General features: G+C 30.2%; 1 protein-coding gene across 1 annotated transcript; it reads left to right on the top strand.

The window, feature by feature from the left end:
- The first annotated feature begins 11,671 nt into the window (after positions 1-11,671).
- On the top strand, positions 11,672-24,677 carry LOC125855561 (BEL1-like homeodomain protein 4). The gene is made up of 6 exons (XM_049535293.1): positions 11,672-12,166; positions 12,415-12,586; positions 12,661-13,239; positions 13,981-14,362; positions 15,910-15,970; positions 24,002-24,677. The coding sequence occupies exons 1-6, from the start codon at positions 11,816-11,818 to the stop codon at positions 24,524-24,526; spliced, it is 2,070 nt and encodes a 689-aa protein (XP_049391250.1). The 5' UTR covers positions 11,672-11,815; the 3' UTR covers positions 24,527-24,677.
- The last annotated feature ends 167 nt before the right edge of the window (positions 24,678-24,844 follow it).

The following is a 24,844-nucleotide window of genomic DNA, read 5'->3' on the forward strand; positions in this document are numbered from 1 at the left end:
AATATTTTTAGAGAATTTTGGATTCCTACACGATGTTCAATATCCACATGGGAGTTTGACTAAATTTAGTGTTAAAGTACTCTTTAATAAATGTGATTTTGTACCCAAGAAAACTCAAATCAGAAATCTCTTAAGGCCTGTTTGGAAGGACACCCTAGTAATTGAATTTGGTGTAATTGGTGTAATTACACTGTCTTGTCATATTTTAAAAGACAGGTAATTACTTGGTCAGCAGGTAATTGGTGTAATTGACATGGGGTAATTACACTCTACAATTCACAGGCAGAGGCTGTGAATTGCTGGTAATTACATGGTGTAGTTACCACCTGATTACTTTTTAATTTCTTTTTTTAATTTCTATTTTTATTTTTTTTACTTCTATTATTTTAAGTTCTTTTTTTATTTTTATTATTCTAAAAATTTGCAAAAGTTTATTTTTATTTTATATTATTATATTTTATTTTCTTCTTGTTCTCAACCTTACTTTACATGATTCTATGTAATTTTGTTGTATTATCTATTTCTTTATGCCGTGCTTATTTTCTCATTAGCATAATTTTATTAGTATTCTAATTTTTAAATTAAAATAAAATTTATTGTTAAGTAAGGTTATAGACTTACGTTTTCTTTATTAAGAAAAAATAAAAATAAATCATATTTATTGCTATGTTGAAATTTGTTATAAGAGTGTTATGTTAAATTTTTTGTTTTGAATTTACAACCTATGTTATATTTTCAGTTTCATTTGTTTTAGTAATATTGAATTTACATTGCACGTGATTTTTAATTAGACTTGATAGATTATATTTTTGTCAAACATTTAATAATTTATGACATTTTATTTATATATTATTCTTTTTATCAAACATGCATTTCACGATGTTCGTAGAAACTTCATACTTTTAGTTGTTACGATCAATTCAATTGAAATATATTAATTTGAAAAAATATAAATCAATTATTTTTTCATAATATTAGTTACAGAAAATATGTTTATTAATTAATATATTTTCAAAAAAGAATATATATCTTAAATATTTAATTTAATGTCATTTATAAAGTTTCTTATTTGTCTAGTATACATTTTAAATAATTAATTTTTATAATTTTATGATTGCAATTGTGCATCCAAACAGAACAAATGTAATTACACTGTGACATTCAAACAGGACATGTGTAATTACATTGTGGCAACCAAACATATCAGTGTAATTACTAGGATGATAATTACTACCCTAGTAATTACACCAATAACAATTACCAAGTGGCTTTCCAACGGACCCTTATTAAAGATGGAGAGTAGTGATAGAGAAAAAATAGACTTAGAGCCCGTTTGGATTAGCTTAAAAAAAATAGTTTTTAAGTCAAAATAAAAACTCAAACTGAAATGACTTTTAAGTCAAAAAATAAAAAAATAGGGGAGACTTATTTTGATTTTTGACTTATTATAATTTTAAACTTATTTTAAGTTATTTTTAATAATTGTCAAACACTTTCAGAAGTCAAAAACTGACTTAAAAGTAGGTTTGACCAACTTTTAAATCAATCCAAACACCGTCACTAATACATTATATATATATATATATATATATATATTTCTTTAAACTTGTTAGTAAATTTTTATATTTATCAACTCAAATTACATTCTATTTTTTGAATGAGCATCTCGGCATATGACAAAATATTTTTATTAAATACTTTTAATTCAAATGTTTAATATACTTTCGTGTGTATTGTTGAGCGTTTAGTAAGTAGTTAGATTAAATGCATAGAGTTAACGAACGTAATTAATTAATTTATATATTGTCTCTTGAGAACATGTATAAAGATGAATAATTTATCATATGCTCGGGTATTTAAATAAAATAAGTTTCAATTTCAGTTTTAAATATAATTTATTAACAAATTTAAAAAGTTAATAATGTATTAAACTAAAACATATACTACTCTATTCGTTCATTTTTTATTTGTCACGTTTTACTTTTCGTGAGCAAACTTCATAGATTTTGATAAATTATATTTTTTTAATCATCTTAATATGAAAAGGATACTTAAATTAGTCAAAGAAAGGGGTTTATGTTTACTTTTCTATTTTAGATAGAATAAATTAAATAATTTGACTTAATCCTCTTTTGGAACTTCCAAATTGGAAAAAAGATCACGGAGCTTTATACGTTTTGTGGGTCCATTTCTTCTTTATATCAATGGCAGGCAAATTTCAATATTTTGTATAATTATATATAATTTTGGAAAGATGACACGTCAAGTTTTTTTTTAAGTTTTGGATCTCTGATTTTACGTGTTGGTAAGATTTGAGAAAATTTCATTAGCTTGTGGGACTCATTTTAAGAAATGATTAAAAAGTTAAAAAATTCATATTTAAATCATATTGTATGGTTGTGTATATCTTTGCTTTAAAGTATTATAACTATATGTTATAAAAGTATTAGGTTGGGTACTTTTACAATTTAGAAATAGTAAAGTTAAAACGATAGTATGGTACACAAAATATGTATTAAGATTAAAGTGACTATGTGGACTGAAGTGTTTGACGATTACCAAAATTTTGATATTGACATCGTAAGCTCACACTTCAATGTTGCTAATTTGATTTGCTCATCAATTTTTGTATTAGCGAATTTGCCTTCACGATTGTGTTTCCTTTGTAGATTTTACTATGTTTCTTTTTTTACTTTTTTTTTTCAGTTTGTTTTGCTCTAAACTATTTTTCGATCGTACAAAACTTGAAATATACATAATTTTTAATTAATACCCTAAACTCCTCAATTAATGCCATGAAAAATAAAGTAGAAGAGGTTGTAAATGGCCAACTTTTCAAAAAATTGCATTGGATTCTAAATTTTACTAATTGGATTTCATTATAGTAGGGAAAATTAAATATAGTAAGTTAGATTCAATAATTACTTAATTAAGTTTTTTCTTTAGTTGATTTGAAGTTTTTAATGGTCTAATATAATCTTAAGATTTGTGAAGTTACCTAATATATATTTTTTGTGATCATTTTGTTTCTCACCATAACTATTTTTGTTGCCATAAGTGTAAACATTATTAAAACCAAAATTCAAAAGCCCCAGAGAACCGATTTGAGGAGACGTTTGGTCAAATTTTTGGCAATCGTAATACTTAAGATAAAAATCTTAAGCAAAATATGAAATGCCAAAACAAAAAAATCTGTTAATTTGGTTGAAGTTTGACTTGTCAAAATAAACCTCCAATACACATATCTAAAAAATTTGAAACTTCAAACTTGTCGGTCTAAAGTTGATTTTGAAATAGTTAGTTACGAGAATTTATGAATTTAGACTGTCTTAAATATGGTTACTTAAGTGGCTATTTCTGCAAATGGCCAATATTGTCAATCTTCGTCTTACATGGCCCAATTAAAAACGGGCTGGCCTGGTTATCATGAGGAGTGTAGGGTTTGTCTTTCATGACCCAATTCATTACGTTAGATTTGGCCCATTTTGTGTTTTAGTTAAATACTCGAGGAAATTACAATTCAATATTCTGGACCATCTAATTTATAAAAGGGATAATTGTACAGAATGACAAATTTATAATCTAAAATAAATAGAGTAGCTACTATTTGATTTAATTGCTCCCTGTAACAAACGTTTGCCAGTCGCCTCTCTCCCTCCAAATTCTCGCTCGCCACTCTCCCTTTCTCGCTCGCTCCCTCTGTGCTCGCCTCTCTCGCTTTATACAACAGAATCGTATAAATTGTGTTTCTATTTGTATAAAGCGAGAGAAAACTGTATATACACATGCAAATACATATATATTCGTCCTATACACTTATAATTATACAATAAAAATATTCCCCTGCCCAATTCTCTTTTGCCTTTCTCTCTTTCTCGTTTTATACAAACACAGATTATACAATATAATGTAAAATTTATGTTTGTATGATGTATAATTTATGTTTGTATAAAGCGAAAGAAAATTGTATATACACATGCAAATACATATATATTCATCTTATACACTTATAATTATACAATACAAATATTCCCCTGCCAGTTCTCTTATGCCTTTCTCTCTTTCTCGTTTTATACAAACATAGATTATACAAATATAATGTATAATTTATGTTTGTATAATGTTTAATTTATGTTCGTATAAAGCGAAAGAGAGAGCGATTTTTTATATACAAATATTTTTGTCAACGATTTATACAAACGAGAGGCTAACAACAATTTATACAAATGGCCTGCCAGCGAAATTATACAAATCTGAAGAGGAGCCAACGAATTATACAATTGCTTCTTTTTGTATATATGTATAGCGAAATATACATAGCTTTCAATTGTATATGTATAACGAATTATACATATATATGTTTGCTATGGAGCGCAATTATGCAAACTTTGATATAACATACAAATATGATTTTTTTGTTTGCTATATGTGAAAGTTGCTCTTTATAAAATATGTACACAATGTATAGTAATATTATATAGAGAAAAGTATTGAAAACATCCCTAAACTTGGCGGGAATTATTAGTTTCATCCCCGGCCTATTGACAACCTTAAACACTCTACTTGACTAATTGAACTTAAATACACATTCGATCTGCTACATGACATAACAAGTGGTCTCAAAACTCTCGTAGGAGAAATGAGGTTCTTAATGAAATACCGAGAAAAGTGTCCGAAAACTCCCCTAAACTTAATGAGAGCTTAGGATTGTATTTCACTCATGTGGCAAGATTAGTTGTATTTAAGTTTAGTTAGTCAAGTAAAGGGGTGTTCTAAAGACTGTCAATAGTGCAAGGACGAAACTAATAATTCGCGCCATGTTTAGTAATATTTTCAATATCTTTCTCTAATATATATGTAATATATTTATACATGTACACAACATATACAACCAAAGTATATTATAATTAGTAATGTAATTTTAATTATATTGATAAACTAGACGACCGGAGGATACATTTGCTCAAGTTTTTCAATACTTAAATCTGACAATTTAGGACCCATTTGGCCATAGATTTTTCAAGTAAATATTTGGGGGGAAAATTTGGCAAATAGTGCTTGTCCATACAATTTGCCATTATTTGGCAAATTTCTCAAATTTCTAAATACTAGTTTTTTTTAGTATTTGGGCCAAATCTCATTATTTGGGATACTTTAAAAATTAAAATTTTACACCAAACTTTTATCTTTTACAAAAACACCCTCTATAGTAGTTGTTTGCATTGTATTACATATTTTTTTATGTGAACACCAAAATAGTGATGAAATATTCGGTGAATATAAAAGTGATGATATGGTTGTTGATGAAATTGATGAACAATCGGCTCAAGGTAACAAAGTCATGTGCTTTGTCTACTTCACGATGTATGGAATGATCCTTGTTGCACTCACTCCAAAGTCTAAACTACCACATTGCTCCAGTGTCGTGGACACTGCTTGTTATTTGTTGCAACGAAGATCTAATGGACTTGTAATACAAACTTATGATTAGTTTTGATAGTTTTTAAAAATTATGGGTATAAATCATATTTTTCAAAAAAAGTGAAATATGTTTTCCAAATATTATGGCCTAACACATGATGAAATTTCACCCAAATTTTCACCCAAATAATATTTGCCAAGAATATTTGGAAATCTATGACCAAATGCTAGCTAAGTGTAGGTAATTCAATGAATTCCTTCCCATTTGTATGTAATAAATCACACCTATAGACTATACCTACAACTACTATATTGGCAAAACAAAACTTGACAGCACTAATATAATTATTATTTTCTTATACTTTCATGTGATTATTTTATTCATTTCATTCATAATGATATTATTATAGTACTAAATAACATGTCATATTGTCATTATGGTTAATGTGCATGCATGACGTACTCACATTACCTAGCATTAGAAGCTACGGGTGTTCAAATATTTTAACTTTTAAATATAAACAGATAATAATAAGATTAGGTAAAGATTTACAACCATCCAAAGTGTTTATACCATAACAAATTGAAGTAGAAAAAACAAATTTTACTAATGACATTTCATGACGTCATTGTTGATCGTGTCCTCCACCCTCTGGCCTCCAACATACCTCATCGCTATCTTCATCCTCTATCACCTCGCACTCCTACCTTCCCACGACCCCACCTCTTATAGTATATGTCGGCTAAAGTGAGCTCAGTGGTCAACCTCCATTCAAATTAATGTTAGGGGATTTTTCATTTTTGTCAGACATAGAGATACTACAAGTCCTCCGTCCCAGATTACATCGCCGCTTTTAAATTATATAAAATTGCTTTTACAGTGATAGTTTTTGCTTATCTACTAAAGACAAGAAAATAAATAAAAAAACTCATTTTTCTTCGCACCGAACACACCTCTAGATTTCTCTAAATGCACGTTATTGACTTATAATTAAAAACAGATGCGGACACATCACACAAGTCATTTTACATCCAATTCTTCCGTACAAAAAAAAGATACAAATATATGACGAACAAACTATATATTAATTTAACATGACCAAATAAATAAATGATACATTTTTATGCTGTTTGCCATTAGAGCAAAAACAAAAGAATTTAGTAGAAAAGCAAAGGGAAATCATCTTTCCACTTTACCTTTTTTGTATCTTTTCTTTTCTGATTTTTTTTTCTCTTCTCATAGAAAACAACATACTAAAACTTTAAAATAACATTAAAAAAAAACTTTAGTATAAAATTTTATAATAATATATAATTAGATAAATTTTTGGAGTGCAAGTGGGAGTGGCTGCTTTAATTTCCATCGTTGATCTATCAATAAGTATCAAACACTCTTATTCCATTTGCCCATAGCATTTAAATAGTCCATGCTTTATTTTGGGCCCATTAGGCCCAATAGATGGGCCCATTGAGGTGCTAGTGGTGGTAATTATGAATTTGTGATACAGGAATTTGCACAAATTGCCGTTTTAAGGACACTTTTTTTATTCAATTTAACATTTTTAGCAAGTTGGCTAAAAGTCTTTTAACCCTCCAAAACTATAATAACTATAATAGATCGTAATCATCGAGAATCTTAAAAGATTAGTTGATTGATTATTTAAATATTTTTATAAGAGTCGTTGTTAATATATATTATTGTAGAATAAAAGTATAATAAATATTATTTAATCAATATAAACATCGGTTATATAATAATAATAATACTTTTAGGATGTGTTCGGCATTTGATAAATATTTTCTTTGAAAAAATAAGTTTCATAAGTGTCGTTTCATGTTGATCGTGTACTCCTCACCCCTCCAACACGCCTCATCTTCACCTCCACTCTTGTCGCTTTCATCCCCACTACCACAAATATTTTTCTAATAATATTTTCGGATAGCTTCTCATTTGTTATGGCTTGGTCCTTTTATGGCGGATATTGGTGCACAGACCCCTTTCTTCTATATTTTTCGAGAAAGAGAATTGATATATGACCTATTCGAAGCTGCCACTGGTATGCGAATGATGCATAATTATTTTCGTATTGGAGGAGTGGCTGCCGATCTACCCTATGGCTGGATAGATAAATGTTTGGATTTTTGCGATTATTTTTTAACAGGGATTGCTGAGTATCAAAAACTACTTAATTACATACTGAATATAAAGAAAATAAATTTATATCACACTTAATTTTTAAAAAATATTTTCTCCGAACCGAACACACCCTTAATTTTTTTAGGGGGGTGGGTTGTGTGGGGATGGATTTGGCTATTATATGAAAAATGGTAGGGCCAAATAATAATAAAGACAGTTCAATAGACATGTTACAATTACCCCTAAGCTACATCTTATATAGAGTTATATATATCATTATCAAACAGAAAAAAAAAACAATTTGTTTCATTTTTATATTTCTTTTTTTCATTCATGCGATTGCCTGACTTAGGTTTTTGTCATTATGTGTTCATTTATTCATCTATAAAATTTCTTATTTTTTCTCTCTCTCATATTGTAATGATTTAATTTAAATCTCTGACTTGGTTATTTTTTATAGGTGCCAGCAATAAATTAAATAGGAATTTATTCACAATATCTTGTTTCTTCTAGTTATTTAATGAAGGATATGATGACATGTCATGGGAGATTTTTCAATGACATGTAACTTTGATTATGATGCTTAGCTAACCCTCCATTTATTCTTAATTGTGTTATCATATATATCTCATCCAAGAATTTAATTAACTCGCCCGAATGAATACATTTTTAATTATTTAATCATGTAATCTGCAAGCACAATAGGAGTATCAAGGACAGAGTTAGAATTTCATTTACATGCTTAACATAATTCAATAATTTTAGCTTTAAATTTAGCTCTGACTCTATGCAACACAACTCTTTTTTTGGACAAAACACGTCTAAATTATTTTTCATTACTTGTGTTTGTTCTAATACCATATTGAATTGTATAATTATCTTATTCAAGAGATTAAATTGAGGTTGTGCTAGCTAATGTTACATTTTACACTTTGTTTTTTTTTTTGTCCTTTAATTAAATTTCTCATTTTAAAGTATTTCATTGTTGATTGTGTCTTTACCTAACTTTTACTAGCTCTAAAACACGAGTAACTCGTTAATAAACTAATCTCTCATCATGACAAGCTGGAGTGCTTTTTAAATGAATTGAATTTATATTATTTTAAGACATAAAATATAAGACATGACATGAGAATGTTGTTGTGAAGTTATAAAGTTTTATTTTAAAATGCAATAAGAGATTAATCCAATCAGATCATTACACGAATTAAAAGAGAGATTGAAATAATCCAAAAAATGGACCCCAAATTCACCAACTCTTGTGGGTTGCCAAAACCTATGGTTACTAAGACAACAAGTTGTTCGATTTTCATATACTTTGGATTTTGCATTAACGTATTAGAAGTTTTTTCTCTTTTTAACTCCGTCAGTGTGAGCTTGTTCACATTATCGATCTTAAATTTGAATAAAAGAAGATAATTCGAAGGACAATCGATACAGTTTATCTATCTCATAAAAATACATATAAAATTATATATATTTTACCTTTTTCAAAAATTCACTTATGAGATTACGTCAGATTTGTTGTTGCTGTATTAGAAGTATTTTTTTTAAGTAAGTGCTGACTCGAGGGTGTTAAGGACACAGAAAAGTTCAACGGCTTAATCCCACTGGTGGATTAATTCTTTGTTTATATTTATTGTCTCTGTCATTATATGCATAAAAGGGAATATATTTAAATATGGTAAATGAATCTAATTGGGACTTATAATTAGCAAATGAACCAATAGTAGCGTATATGAAAAGCAACATTTTTTACTAATGACATTTTCATATTTCACTAATTAAACGAAATGAATTCATTTAATGTGTGAATTATTGCTTCAAAAGTATAGTACGTATCGACTTATAGTTAAATGTTTTTGAGTCCTATTGTTCTTACAATCAAGCTATTAATTATAAGGTAATTTCAAATAAGTATTAATTGATTTTTTTTAAAAAAATCTTGTTCGATGTTTCGTACCTATTTCATGGCCCTAATTAATCCAGTTGGAAGTTATATTAATGACCTTGAAATTGTGCTCTTAAATTTTTGACTCCTACTTACCTCATGAGTCAAATAAACTTGATACTTTGTAACGAGAATAAAGGTTCAAGATCACGTAACTTTAAGATCATTCTTGTAAATCACCACTAATTTTGCCGCGTAAGGCCTATTAAAGGAGGAAATATTCCTTAGTAGACTTTTTTTTATTCTCATGACCTCTGATTAGACTTTGGAGAAATTTTGTCCTTTTCACCATAATACTTCATAACATTTAAAAATAGTAACTGATAAAAATATGTCACGAGTACAAGTGTCGTATTTTTACTTCATTCTTATAGCTCAATCTCGAGATATCTGTTTAAAAATAATGAATCCGACCCATCTAACACAACCCTTGGAGATATTTAAAAGTGGTACCAAACCTAGTTTTTTCCCCTTTGCAAATGACCAAGGTCTTTCTTTTTTGGGTTTTATATCTTCCCTTTTCCATTGCCCAATATCACGTGTGGTGAGATAATAATCCACGAAAGTAAACATGTGATAACAAGCCAAATTTCATGATATTTTCCTTCATTCATTCAATAAAGTACCTTTTTATTTTTATTTTTTTAGTAAATAAACTAGATAACCCTATATGTGTTAAACTTATAACTTCATTATAAGCATCAAATTAAATTCCAAAACCTATGCACGATAAGAATAGATGGTGGTTGTCACCATCTACACACCTTTATTCAAAAAAAAAAAAAAAGTAGTCCCCCACACAAAGGCTCATAATTTAAGAAGAGAGAGAGGGAGAGGGAGAGGGAAGGCACATATATACAGTTGTAGGTTCATCTGATATAAGTAAGAAAGAACACCTCATGGCATTCTCCGACACTACAAGAGTGGTCCCTTTCTTATGAAAGTTACTCTTATTACTAATGCTCTCGAGACGGAGTCAGTATTTTAACTTTATGAGTTATCAAATATATTAGAACGATAACTTCAAGTGTTGATAATTGAATACTAAACTTAATAGTTATACATATTGAATGTGTTTCTCAATGGAAATATAGCATTTGAATAAAAGATATTGAATTTGATTGAATCTGTATCTGAGGTTCTAGCTCCGCTCCTGACTGGTATTACGCTCTTTGGACAAAGTAACTATTAGTGTGTGCACACCCTTTTATGATTCACTTCTTGTTTTTGGAACACCTTTAATTTAAGTTGCCTTTAAATAGCCACTATGATTGAGTATTTGAGTTCTTGAATATGGCATTAGCATTGCTTACTTGGAAAACTAATGATGGGGTTACAAGTGGATACAAATTCCGGATTTGAAGTTAATGATATGTATACATAATTTGCATTGACAAAAATGAGTTTTTGGTTTAGTTTGAAACATCCTAAATTCACCTCTAATAGAAAGAGTTGCTTAATATGCATATGGTATGTTAACCCAAACTTTTGATCATACAAATAAAAAATTTAGAAATTAGAAAATTCAGAAGAATTGAATTTCTAACGAGGTATGCAAATGCCCAATTAACTTCTAGATATTTATTGAAGCTTAAAGCAATAGATTATTCTAATTTCATATCATCACTAATAACCACATCTTTATTATTATTATTTTTCAAAAAAGGGAAACAATAAACAAACAAAGATACGCTTATGTTGTGTCACCAAAAGTGGTGTTTGTATCACTAAAAATCATATTAAAATTAAACTAATATGTGTGCTTACCTTGTATGATGCGTGCTTACAAAGGAGACTTCCATTAATTATATTTAATTATTATTAGAATAACATAATCATTTTTCTAAACAGAAAAAGGAAAGTTACATATTCTCAAAAAAAAATTACTAAAATTTTACAAAGCCTTGAACTATGGAAGTAGTGCTTTTCATAGGATAACAAAATTTCAACCTTTATCACCAGTGACTTTCACTAGCCCTGTTTCTTTTACATTTTTTACTTTAAAAGCACATATACAAATGATAAGTTGGTAATTATTTATATTTATTATTAGATACATCAAATAAAAAAAATAAAAAATAAAGTTTCTTTGAAAGCGAAGGGAGCTGATAGTGAAGAAGAAGAGAGAAGGCGACCCATTCTCTCTTCTTCTTTCAGTTTTTTTTCTTCTTATTAGTATTTTCATTTCCAATGATTATTAATATTATCACTTCGTTCCTATGAAAAGAGATTTCCATCTTATTCAGAAGCAAAATTAAGTAAGGAAAAAAAAAGTGTGGTGTGTTGGAGAAGAAAAGTAAAATTCCATGTCACACAGTTTTCATCAACACCAAGGATTTTACAATTTCTCAAATGTATATGAGAGATCTGCAACGACGACGAAGCATGAGGAAATGTTAAGAGTACAAGGTTTTGAGCCGCAGCAAGTTGAAGTAACAGCGGTGGCTGTTGAGCCGCCGCCTACTGCAACGGTTTATGACGATGGTGGGATGTTGACGGAGATTATCAGCTACCCATCTGCGTGGCGGAAAACCGCCACGGAGATATTAGATGATCAGATCCAATCGAGTAATTATCGATCGTGGCCACAAAAGGAGCAGCAGCATCTTCAGCAGCAGCAACAACTTCTTCCACAATCGATAATAAACGATGCTGAGGTAAATAATTAAACTGTTTAATCATTAATTAGCTAATGAATTTGTATTTATGCAGCTTGTACTCATCAAATCTCGGAGTTTAAAGTACAATTAGATTCATTTTTTGAGGAATTATCATCAATCAACCTTGACCTGGACCTGGACCTGGACCCTTAAGAGTCATGTACTCCGAGTCTGATTCCATCTATTGTGTTTTTGTTCTTCTTTTCAGTTATTGCTAATGAAAACTTTTGGCAATTTTCATGCAGCTTCCTTTAATGAATCCTCATATTAAACCGTCATCTCCGCCTCGTTCTTCATCTTCACTTCACATGTTACTTCCAAACTCAGTAGACACAAACAACCTTCTTCATCATCAAGGATTTCACTTGCTTAATCCAGCACCCGTGGAAACTCCGTCTCAATTCACATGGGTTCCAGGTAATTAATTAATTAGTTATATCTTCAACACGCCTCTAAGATTCGAATCAATACTTTAGTTATTTCTTCAACAGGTAATAGTAGTGGAGAGGACAATTCTACTAGAATTGGAAGAGTTGTGGATGGTCAAGGTCTTTCCTTATCACTTTCTAGGAATTTCGAAGCTGCTGCGAAATTGGAAGACTTGAGAATTGGTAACGGTGAAATTTACTTGCATAATAATCAAGGACTATTAGGTCCGATTAATAACAACAACAACCACCACCACCATCATCAACTGTTACATTCAGGAGTAATTATGGATCATCGTACTCCTCCTCCTCCTCCTCCTCTTCCTCCTCACACTAGTACGGGTCATCATCAAATTCATGTTGGATACGCAGCATCATCACCAAGAATATTAAATGCTCTAAGAAATTCACGATATGTAAAAGCTACACAAGAGCTACTTGAAGAATTTTGCTGTGTAGGTAGGGGAAATTTCAAAAATCAAAGGGTGAAGAAATTCGATGATGATCAAAACCCTAATTCCAACTCGGAGAGTGAAGATCATCGTGGTCCCTCTAAAGATAATCATCCTCCATTGTCAGCTGCTGAGAGATCTGAATATCAAAGGAGGAAAATCAAGTTGTTATCTATGCTCGATGAGGCATGTCATAGTAACTTACTTCCTTTAATCTCTCTTTCTCTATAATTATCAGTAAAACGTCAAAACTTAGCTTGTTAAAAGGTCCATTTCCATAATTATCAAAAGCTGATTACCTAATTACAATAGTCATTAACAACTAATAATGACATTATTAGAATATTTAATATGGTACACTACCTTATACCTTTCATTATTAGTAAGATTTAATTAGTGTTTCACTTTTTAAAGAAGAGGTACATGTCCAACAACAAACGACATGCCTCCATTATAGGTTGTAGTTTAGCATTTAGGAAGCTAATACGAAAATTAATCTCTCCAATTAAAATAAGTAATCAACAAAGATTCATTCCACAAAGAAGCAAATGATTTATCATCTGGTACAGTTGGGGACCATTTCTCTTTTCTTCCCGATTCGATGATTCGAGGTCTTTTTTAAATCATGAATTATTGATACTAAGCCGCGTTTAATCTTTGTTTAGTTGGAAAAAAATAAATTATAACAACTCAGTGACCCAAAGATAAATTGCCCCCCACGTTCATTAATTCCTATTGCAGTACAGTACTAAGGAAGATGTCAGGCAGAGTGATTAATTTTATATAGAAAACAAATCTGATGAACGGTATTTCTTTAATTTGTGCTGGAAAAGCACAGCACAAAAATGCTTCGTGCTACGCATATTCCATCATGCACACCATGTGTTTGATATAATAATTATTTTTTTCTTCTTACTTCCGTTCCAGGTAGATGCAAGGTACACGCGTTACTGCGAGCAAATGCAGGCGATGGTGAACTCATTCGATTCAGTAATCGGTTACGGTGCGGCTGCTCCATACACATCGTTAGCTCAGAAAGCGATGTCGAGGCATTTCCGGTGCATAAAGGATGCAATTGTTGGGCAATTGAAACAGACGTGCAAGTATTTGGGGGAGAAAGATGTGACGGGAACGAGTGGGTTAACAAAAGGGGAAACGCCGAGGTTGAAAATGCTTGATCAGAAATTGAGGCAACAAAAGGCATTACATCAAATGGGAATGTTGGATTCTGAAGCTTGGAGGCCGCAAAGAGGATTACCGGAGAGATCTGTTAACGTTTTAAGGGCATGGCTTTTTGAGCATTTTCTTCACCCGTACGCACTCTCTTTCTCTTTCTCTCTCTCTTTTCTGGTTTAATTTCTCTTTTAGTGCCTGCGGGGCTGCGGGCTGCGGGCTGCGGCGCAGATAGTACAGTCTGATACATATCATATGCACACTGAATAAAGGTTACTAAAGATTTTCGTAATTGATTTCCAACTTTTGCAACTCTTAACATTCTAAAGGGACATCGTTTGGTTAAAGAGTTCGGGATCGCCATACAACTGAGTTATTAAGATTCCTCATTACAAAGTTGATTTTAGCTAATGCCTCTCACTAAAAATTGAATAACTTTAATCCTAGAGTTTAAATCGGGATAACGGACTCTTTACGCCATTAGGTTATTATAAGGATATCTCTATAAGTGAGTCTCCTTAAAAATGTGAGATCTGTAATATTAAATTCAAGAGAGGTTATTTGTTATAACTTGATGGTTTAATTTTTTTATTTTTTATTTTTTCATTGATGATGCATAAATAAACTTCAATTTAATTATTTGAAAATAACTAGAGATTGAAGTAGATTTTGTGTTTATAAACTTTGAATTTTTAAATTAAGCAACTTACTGCGTTTTTGATAAATTAAAGTAGATTCTAAAATATATATACAAAGTTTGAATCAAAATTATAAAAAATTGTAAATTCTATAAGCAAAGTTTTAGATCCGACCATCGAAAGAACTATATATGATTATGATTATATAAAATTAGTAATAATCTATGAAATAAGAGAGTCTAACTTGGAATAAGAATCTAAAAACACTGATAAATGAAATTATTTTTTATATATTGTAGTATTAATTTTATTATATACTTGACACATATCTAGGCCTTTTATGTGCATATTCCCATTTCTTTCCTACAAATTCGATTTTTAGAGGTAAGTCAGAAAGTCACAGACCCCTGAATTAATGTGCATCTTTTATTTTGACCAAGAAAGAAATGGAAAGATTTCACATTTCCTTCTTGGGATTGGGAAAGGACTGACTTTGCATCATCATGCCTAAAATTTATGCATACTCAAAATCTCATTTTGTGTTAAACACTTGTATATAAATAAATTTTTATTATTTTTTCACACCATTATACTAAGTGATTATCAAGAACAAAACTCTACCCCTTCTTCATGAGGAAGAAATATTTTGTTATCATCTGGATTGACATATGGTGTGTGTAGCAGGTGTAGGGTCTAACAGAAATATTTTATTTTTTATCCAATAAAAATAAGCTAGTATAATTCAAGCGTCTAAATAAAATTTACTCAACATGTTTAAGGAATTATTGATGTACAACAACAACAATAACAATAATAAAAAAGTGTACGCAAACTTTATCTCTACTTTTCGTGAAAGAGATCATGCATTAGATTAGAATAATATCTTATATATAGATTGGTGCAGGAATAGCAGGAGATATATATATATATATATATATATATATATATATATATGTTTATTGGCATGCATGAGTTGTATTTAGTATTGTTGTGTGATTATGAAAAAAGAGAAAAGTGATGTCATTTATAAGTATTTTGTTTTATAACAGGTATCCAAGTGAAGCAGACAAACATTTGTTGTCCAGGCAGACTGGTTTATCTAAAAATCAGGTACTCATTACAATCTTTTTTACACTCTATAATAATAATAATATCAGATGCTGTCATATCTCTTGAAAACGATAACTCATCTTTTCTAATTTGAATTACTTGTCTGCATTCTTTTTTCTCTGAACATATGTGTACATGACATATTGCTCTTTTAAAGTCTAGGCAAAAATGATGAACAGTTAATCAACTAGGCCCAGGTGAATTATACAGTATAAACTATGTTCGTGTTCGGTTGAATTCAGTAACTTTACCTCTATATAATAATATATCAAGAAGTTTGTTAAATAACAATAATAATAGTAACATATTTAGTGTAGTCATATATAGGTGAGGTATGAAAAAAAGTAAAGTATAAGTAGATCTCTTTCTATCCTCGGGGATAAATAAGTTATTTCCGATAGACTCTCTAACTTTACAACACATTTGAATAGTATAAGATTTCGAACCCAACAATTCAAATGGTTAGTGAATTTCATAGACATTCTGAACTAATTAAAATATAAATTATGAATCTACCTATGTATTGATTATCACAACATGAATTACAATGATAGAGTAAAAGATCTCTCTATATTGTTACCATGTATCCTACCCCCTCTGTCCCTAATTATTTGTCCACTTTTCCTTTTTTAGTTGTCCCTAATTATTTGTCAATTTTGACAAATCAAGAAAAGACAATTTTTCTTACCTATTATACCCTCAATTAATAATTACTTTGAAAAATATAGAACTTCTTGAAACTTTTAAGTTTTTAATTCATCTACTTCATAATTAATATATAGGGGTAAAATAGTAAAGTCACTATGTCAATCATTGTTTTCTTAATAGATGTGTCAATTCAAAAGTGGACAAGTAATTAGGGACAGAGGGAGTATTTTTTTTAGTTTAATTTATGTGACAGTTTGATTTGATACTGAATCTAAGAAAGAAATGAAGCCTTTTAAAACTTATGGTTGATTAACGCTCAACCACACCTCATCTAATACTAGGTGTGGGCGATCGTAATCTAGTATATAACCCAACGAAAGGTTGGGGTCGAACCCACAAGGAGCAGTACCGTATCAAATTCTATTAGGAAGTAAAGATGCGATTCTAATCGGTTATAGAAGTAGACATTGTTGAAATCAAACAAAATAAGTCAAAGGTTTGACAACGAATGTCAGATGAGGGTTTTAAGATATCAATTAACAACTACAATAATCACTAAAACAGGCGATTAGACAAGTAGGAATGAATTCTCAGGATGTGACCGATTATAAGCTAATTTCAATATATGGGTAATTGAAGTTTATTAATAAAGTGTTGAATCACTGTGGGTAGGCTAGACTATAGGTGCAATAGTTTTCTCTCGAACAACAATTACGGTTCAGGCGAGTTCTCTCGAACCTCGACAGGCTTGACACTACAAAACAACTCAAAACCTTAATTTATCTACTCTCTCGAGCTAGATAGGTAGGAATGAGTCAAGATTCACTCTCTCGAGCTGAATCCATAATGACCCACACACTACAATCATCAATCGATAACCTTGGTTTTAGAACCTCTCTCTCGAGCAAGCCCAAAACACTAAGCTAAAACTGTATTTGCAACTACAATTCATAAATTACTACTCAGCTATCGATCAAACCCACAATAAAACAACATTTAAATCATTAAACAACAATACACAGAAGCTAATTAAGCAAATAATCACATGATGATTACACCGCAAGAATTGGGGTTTTAGCCAAGCATCATAAAAAGATAGAAATTAATACCAAAAACATTTTCCATGGTCTGGATATTGCAATCCAAGTCTTTAAAATGATCCAAAGTGTTACAAATCAAATACCCGCTTTGAATCTTCTTGAAAAATCCTTCAAAGTTGTTTTCCAATGGAAAATACTAAGAAGACTCACCAAAAACTGAAGAAAACTGGACTTCAATAATAAAAACCATGTCCCTTGTGAACTCTGTAAAAAAAATAATTTATAGTTTCCCAAATTTCAGCTGAAAAGACCATTAAGCGAGGTAAGTTGAGCGCCGCCGACCAAGTCAGCGACGCACCAATCGCTTCATCTCATCGCCGGTCTTCCTTGGCTTTTAATCCTCAAGGTTCTGTGACTTTAGGCGATTCAGAATGTGTCGTTGATCCAGTCGGCGGTCCGTCGAATGTCCAAATCCATCGCCAAATTGTCTTCTCCCCAGGTTGGCAGTCTGGAACTTTAGGCGAGCTGAAGTGCCACTCGACGAGTCGCCGAGTGGCTTTGGCGATTCTCAGCAATGTCAATCATTGTTTTCTTAATAGGTGTGTCAATTCAAAAGTGGATAAGTAATTAGAGACAGAGGGAGTGTTTTTTTTAGTTTAATCTATGTGATAGTTTGATTTGATAGTGAATCTAAGAAAGAAATGAAGACTTTTAAAACTTGTGGTCTTGTATATGTCGTGACATTTGAATCTATAGAACGTTTAAACCTCGTGGCCATAAACATGACTTATTTCCTCTTTTTCAATTTATGTATCTTTTTTTTTTTTAGTATATTTAGAAAACAATGTCACTTTTTATATTAATTTATTATAACTCTTTACCCCAATATTCTACCAGACATATTTAATATCATAAGATTCCAAAAACATTTTATATACGCATCTTTATAAGATCTTAAAATTCAAAAAAATTGTACTTTTTAAAATTATGTGCCCGAATCAAACAAAGACACAATTTAATATGGAGGGAATAATATTAAACAGCACTATTTATGAATTTGTTTGAATAATAAGATATTCTCTGTTATTTTTTTTTAATTCTTCTGCTTACATATGATATGTCATGTGTGTATAAAACTAATATGGATCTTTAACTAACTTCCTTACCAACAACATATATAGGAGTAAATAATTGATATTATAAATTACATGAAACCCTTAAAACACGTAGAAGATTTATTATTGAATAGGTAGTTAGGATGTGCATGTTTGATTTGACAATAAATATTAGTTTATAAAATAAAATATTTAGAGTAGGAAAAATATATTTATAAATTATTACCAAATTGTGGTCGAGTGTGAACACATAAAGTGAGCTTGTGGAATTTTTTTATTTTAATCCCACCAGATTAATCTTAAATATTAAAGATTGTTTAGTTTATATAATTAGTGCTACTACTATTTGCATGTGTCATCTTGTGGAATGTGGAATAACAACTGACATACCTATAAAAGTTAATTAATTGTATCTCTATAGATAGAAATTCTTTTTTCAATTTGATATGAAATATTTTTTATTTTTTTTTTGATAATATATATATGTTTATCAAAGATATAAATACAATTTCTCAAATGTTTTGGTTCAATAATTGTGTTGTCAACTTCTTAATGTGTTATTAAAACCTCTCAAATAAAACTTCAAAGCTTTAATTTGAAGTTAAGGCAAAATAATGACATTAAGAAAGCGAATATATATTCTCTATAACACAATGACTAGCTTATAATTTTCAAACTTGAACTATCACCTAAGTATTTCAAACATCTACCAAATTAAAATATTGTTTTTAGTCTAAAGATATATACTTAGGCCTTGTGTGTCTTTTTTAAGATTACGACATTCAAATTTAAATAATATGGCGGTGATTGTGAATGTTGATTATTGATAGTAATAGTTAATCATGATAATTGCAGGTAGTATGTAGCTAGTGATGATAATAATTGATAACAATGGTTAATAGTTGTGATTGTTGGCATTAGTTAATGGTGACAACTAATAATTGTGATGGATTATTGTAATAGCATCAATAATGATAATTGACAATATATGACAGTGGTACGTAGTTGACTGTGGTGATTAATGATAGTTATGATAATTGTGTTTGGTATTAATGTTTGTAAGTGAGTGTTAGTGATAGTTATAAATGATGATGGTGATCAAAGGTGATGATTATGGTTAAGAATGGTGGTTGTGAATTGTGGGTGGTGATAGTTAATAGTGGTGTGCATTGGCATAAACATATTACATTAAAATAGATGGGATGACAGTGAAATACCTTGTTTTTGTAAATTTTTGAATGAATAACATCTTAATAATATTATTGGGAATTAATCTGTTGGATCTATTCACATACATTAAGTGATTGTAAATGAAAATAACAAATTCTTAGTACTGGAGATCTAGATAATTAAAATTCAAACATAAAAAACAATCACTTAATTACTGAAAAATCTAATTTACTAAGATTTATATCTTTATTAGTTAGTGTAATTAAATAAATGAAGTTTTTGGACTTAGTTATTTGCACTTAATGAAAATGATAATCATAATAATTAAAATCTCAACCACAATTATTGTCAGTCACTACCAATCAGTTGTTACCATTACTAATAATCATTTACAATCATCACAGCCGACTACAACAACCACTAATCACTATCGACAATATCACCATCAGTTTGTACTCCTCTACTAGGGCTAGAGCTAGCCGGAAAAACAAGGGGAAAAATAGGCGATTCGAATCCCCCTTCTTCTTCTTCCCACGAAACTGAAACTAAAGAATTCCTTGTAGGGTCAGCTTACCAATCGCTCTATTTTCTCTTTCCTGCCTACAGCTCACGACGTACTTTTCATCATTCCTCACCACATTAACTATATATCACTACCATTCACTATAACTAGCGGTTATCACCACCATCAACCACTGATGTCAACTACTACCTACGACACCACTGTTACCAAAGATACCATCATCAATGGACACCAACATATATTGTCCATTGTTGGTGTTTATTTAAAAGATTTCTACAAAAATATTAGTTTATCAATTTTATCTATTGGTGACTATAATCATTATTGTTCATCATTTTAAACTATGTATCACCACTCTTGGTCATAATCATTATCATTGTCAATTACTACAATCAATAATAACTATCACTAGTCAACGAATACAATATCACCTTCCACCACTAGTACTGAAACAACAATCAAATCACCATCAATTGTCGTTATCGCTTATAATCAAATTATTCATAATCACCATAAGTTATCACTATTATCCATTGTTATTCTATGTTGTCACCTAATGTATGAAGAACCAGTTCCTCCGGACCCTATCGAAATTTGGTTAAGAAATCTAATCTTATTTGTAGTTGATCTCCTTATTTCCTCTAACCTCCATATGATTTTTCCTATTTTTTCAAACTCTTTCCTTTTATGCAAGTACATCAATATTTTCTTATTGACCATGAATTCTTGATGCAACACATTTTCTCCAAAAATCAAATTCTTCAAGAAATCAACCTTATAATAGGATTCACTTATGATCAACAGTCTTTTAAGGATCTGATTCTTTTATTGATTGTGTAATACTTCTGCAATCCAGTTATAAGAATAATCAATTTCTCCAAGAGATTTTTAAGTTGTTTATCGATCAAAATAACTATTAAATTCTTATCTAAAACATGTCAAGAATTTGAATCTGATATAATATTTTTCAATTATCAAAACTTTAAATTCGAGATAATTTAGTTTGACTCAACATCCACCATATCTATCAACCTCCACCACCATTAACCTCTAATACTGCCAATCACCATCACCAATAACTATTACCTACACCTTGTTAGCCAACATCCCTAATTGACGTCCACAAGAATCACTGCTATCCATCATCATCGTGATCAATCACCATATAATTTTCAAAAAATATTTCCTTGATATTTAATATCAGACTAGATCTTAAAATAATATCTTAATATTTGAATATGTATTCAAATTTAGACTTAAGATCTATATAAATGTCTTAATATTTAAATGCATGATAAAATTCTAATGTCTTACCACTAATGAAATCAAATCAAATGAGGCTAAAATCTAATGCCAAATTTAGGACTCCTTTATAGTGTGTAGCCTTAAAAGATCTCAAAAAATAACCTCCTAAGTTATATAGATTAACCACGAATGCTTTAAGCTCCCTTTTTTTTGGTCTGATTCCTAATGGAGATATGCTCATCTGATCCACTAAGAATCCCTTAATTTGTTAATGACACTTTTATTGATCCCTTGACTTCTAGGGCATTTTAATTTTGCTTTAGGGACTCGAATGCTTATTATTCTTGTATTCGATCTAAACTTTTTAATATTGAGGGATCATGAAAATATTATTCTACATTTCAAGAACTTATCTAGATAGTCGATAATATAATCGGTGTATCTAAATCATTAGGACGATAGTTTCCTTCACCATATGAACTTTTCGTATATAATTGGATGGCGTATATAGATTGATATTTCATTAGAACTATTAGTGTTATAGATCTATGAATGTGTTGGTATTATGTAATATTTTCATTAGGATATGTTGCTCAGAGTATGAATAAAAACTTGTGAAGAACGAACAATATTTTAGTGTTAAATAGACCTTGAGTCTAACTCTACCTAATATTAGCTCACGAGGGAGAATTGTCAAGACCGTATAAAGTGACCACGTGATACATCTCATATACAATCGATATGTGAGATTCTCACACACTCTCATGCCCAATAGGCTGGATAGTTGGAGCGTTGACAATTTTAATATGAGAGCCCAAGATCGTAAAATAAGAATGGAAATCAGTCCTGCTCTAAGACTAATACCATGTTATGAAATCGATCTTAGGCATAACTCAATCCTAAAAGTTAGCTTAACAGGTGAGGATCGTCCAAGTCGTATTAAAGAGTCATCCCTTAAAAAATCGATATAAGACTCTTCACAAACACAAATATCCCTCACTTCAAGACTGATTATCTGATATGTGAGCAATTAACTATGAAAGTGTAACATCGAAAATAAAAATTAGAATGAATCTTGCTAATACCATTTAAAGAAATAAATCTAGAACTTAACTTAACCTCAAAATTTAGCTTATCAAAAGAGGATTACTTCAACTAATTGATCCTGTTTGATGATGGAAAGGTAAAAGACAGCTAATTGACAAATACATCCAACATTTCCTCAGATTTACTGCAAATATTTATATCTTGTAGCGATAGATACAAATTTTTTGTCTGATTTACACAGTTGACAGTACCCACCAATTTAGTATAGGACATTCTGACTGTTGATTTTAAATGTTGTGTCATTATTTGCATTAATTTGGTCTCTTGTAATCAATGATACCTTCAACAAATTGAGTGCAGTAGCTAACATTTATGACTCCATCCACTTTATTACCCCTACTCAAGGGTACATATTAATGTAATTTAATACTCCATGTTCATTCACTTTTATTTGTTTTATTTCATTTTTACATAGTTAAATTACAGAATGCTAAATGGCCAGAAAATTTGGCCAGAATTTGGTCAGAAAATTAAAAAAACTATCATATTTTTTTTTAATTTTAAAATAAACTGATCTTTTTTTCATTTTTTAGTTAAGAAGTATTAAAGTTAAAAAGGTAAAAATATTTAAAAATATAAATAACATAGAATATATCATTCTGGCCAAATTTTCTGAACTTAGATCAATATTTTGAATATGATTGCAGCTTGTAGTATCTTTTAGAGAGAAATTTTGAAGATATTTCTGAACTTGATGTAGATTGTTAAATTCGTCTTCGAATTATTGACAATCTTAAAAACACCCTTCTATGTAACTAATTAAACATAGATACACACCAATCTGCTACATGACATAACAAGTGGTCTCAAACTCTTGTAGGAGCATGAAACTCTTTATAAAAAACCGAGATAAGTATTGAAAACACCCTAAACTTGGGGAGAATTTAGGAGTGTGTGTATGTAAGTTCAGTTAATCAAGTATAATGGTGTTTTTAAGGCTGTCAATAGTTTGGGTATTAAACTAATAATTTGCGCCGAGTTTAAGGGTGTTTTCAATATTTCTCTCTATTTTTTATATAGTTTTCTTCAAACATGCATCTACCTTCGAAATCTGAAATATTGAACTAATTTGATTTAATCTAACTCTGTAAATTAGTCAAACTGATTCTCGTAAAGCGAAATGTAATATTCTCTCTTTATTATACTAAAAATAGATATTCATTTTTACTGGTACGTTTTGCAGGTATCAAATTGGTTCATAAATGCTAGGGTTCGATTGTGGAAACCTATGGTGGAAGAGATGTATCAACAAGAAACCAAAGAAGAAGAAACAGATCAAGAAGAAGATCAAGAGCAACAGCAACCAGAAAAACAAGCACAAATCCCAATGCACGACAAGACTACCAACATGGCCACGTCATCAGCAACAACAAAAGCAATAACAATGCCATTATCATCAGTAAGATCCGAATTTAATGCTAATGAAAGAGACCCTTCAAAAAACATCATCAATTATAGGCAGTACGCCTTGGGAAACCAACTAGTAATGCTCCAATCAGATGACACCACAACCGCGTCCACCTCTAATCATCATTACTTCACTGCGGTGGACGCGGTTGATTTGGTGGCTAATTCAAATGCGGTCAATACGGCCGCATTTGGATCTCAGCAAGCTGGGGATGTATCACTCACATTGGGACTAAGGCACTCGGAAAATGTACCAAGGAAGCCAGCCCAATTCCAATTAAGAGACTTTGGAGCTTATTAATTAGTATTATTACTACTTTTATCAACAATTTTAAGTTTAAAGAGTAGAAATAATTAAGAAATGGAAAGTAATGCTATAATGTATGAATTTACTTTATAATAGTATTGGGATATCAATTGTATAAATGGGGAATTTGTAATCGTATTTTAGTACGTAGATTATGTGTAAAAAAAAAAGACGTCTTGCGGGTAATTTATGGAAATCTAGTGAGTTGAGTGCTATATTTACAAGCTCTTTTTATATTTCTTGTTATGAAGCTATTGTTGAAGTGTATGACACTTTCATCTAAAAGATTACGTAGTAATTCTTTTTAATTTG

The sequence above is a fragment of the Solanum stenotomum genome, chromosome 2 (assembly GCF_019186545.1).
Source record: "Solanum stenotomum isolate F172 chromosome 2, ASM1918654v1, whole genome shotgun sequence".
Lineage (NCBI taxonomy): Eukaryota > Viridiplantae > Streptophyta > Magnoliopsida > Solanales > Solanaceae > Solanum > Solanum stenotomum.

Bases quoted from the DNA above. Each gene is read 5' to 3' on its own strand.
- LOC125855561 (XM_049535293.1), top strand. From the start codon at position 11,816: ATGTCACACAGTTTTCATCAACACCAAGGATTTTACAATTTCTCAAAT. The intron at 12,167-12,414 runs GTAAATAATTAA...ATTTTCATGCAG, and splicing joins CGATAATAAACGATGCTGAG to CTTCCTTTAATGAATCCTCA. The intron at 14,363-15,909 runs GTACGCACTCTC...GTTTTATAACAG, and splicing joins TTTGAGCATTTTCTTCACCC to GTATCCAAGTGAAGCAGACA.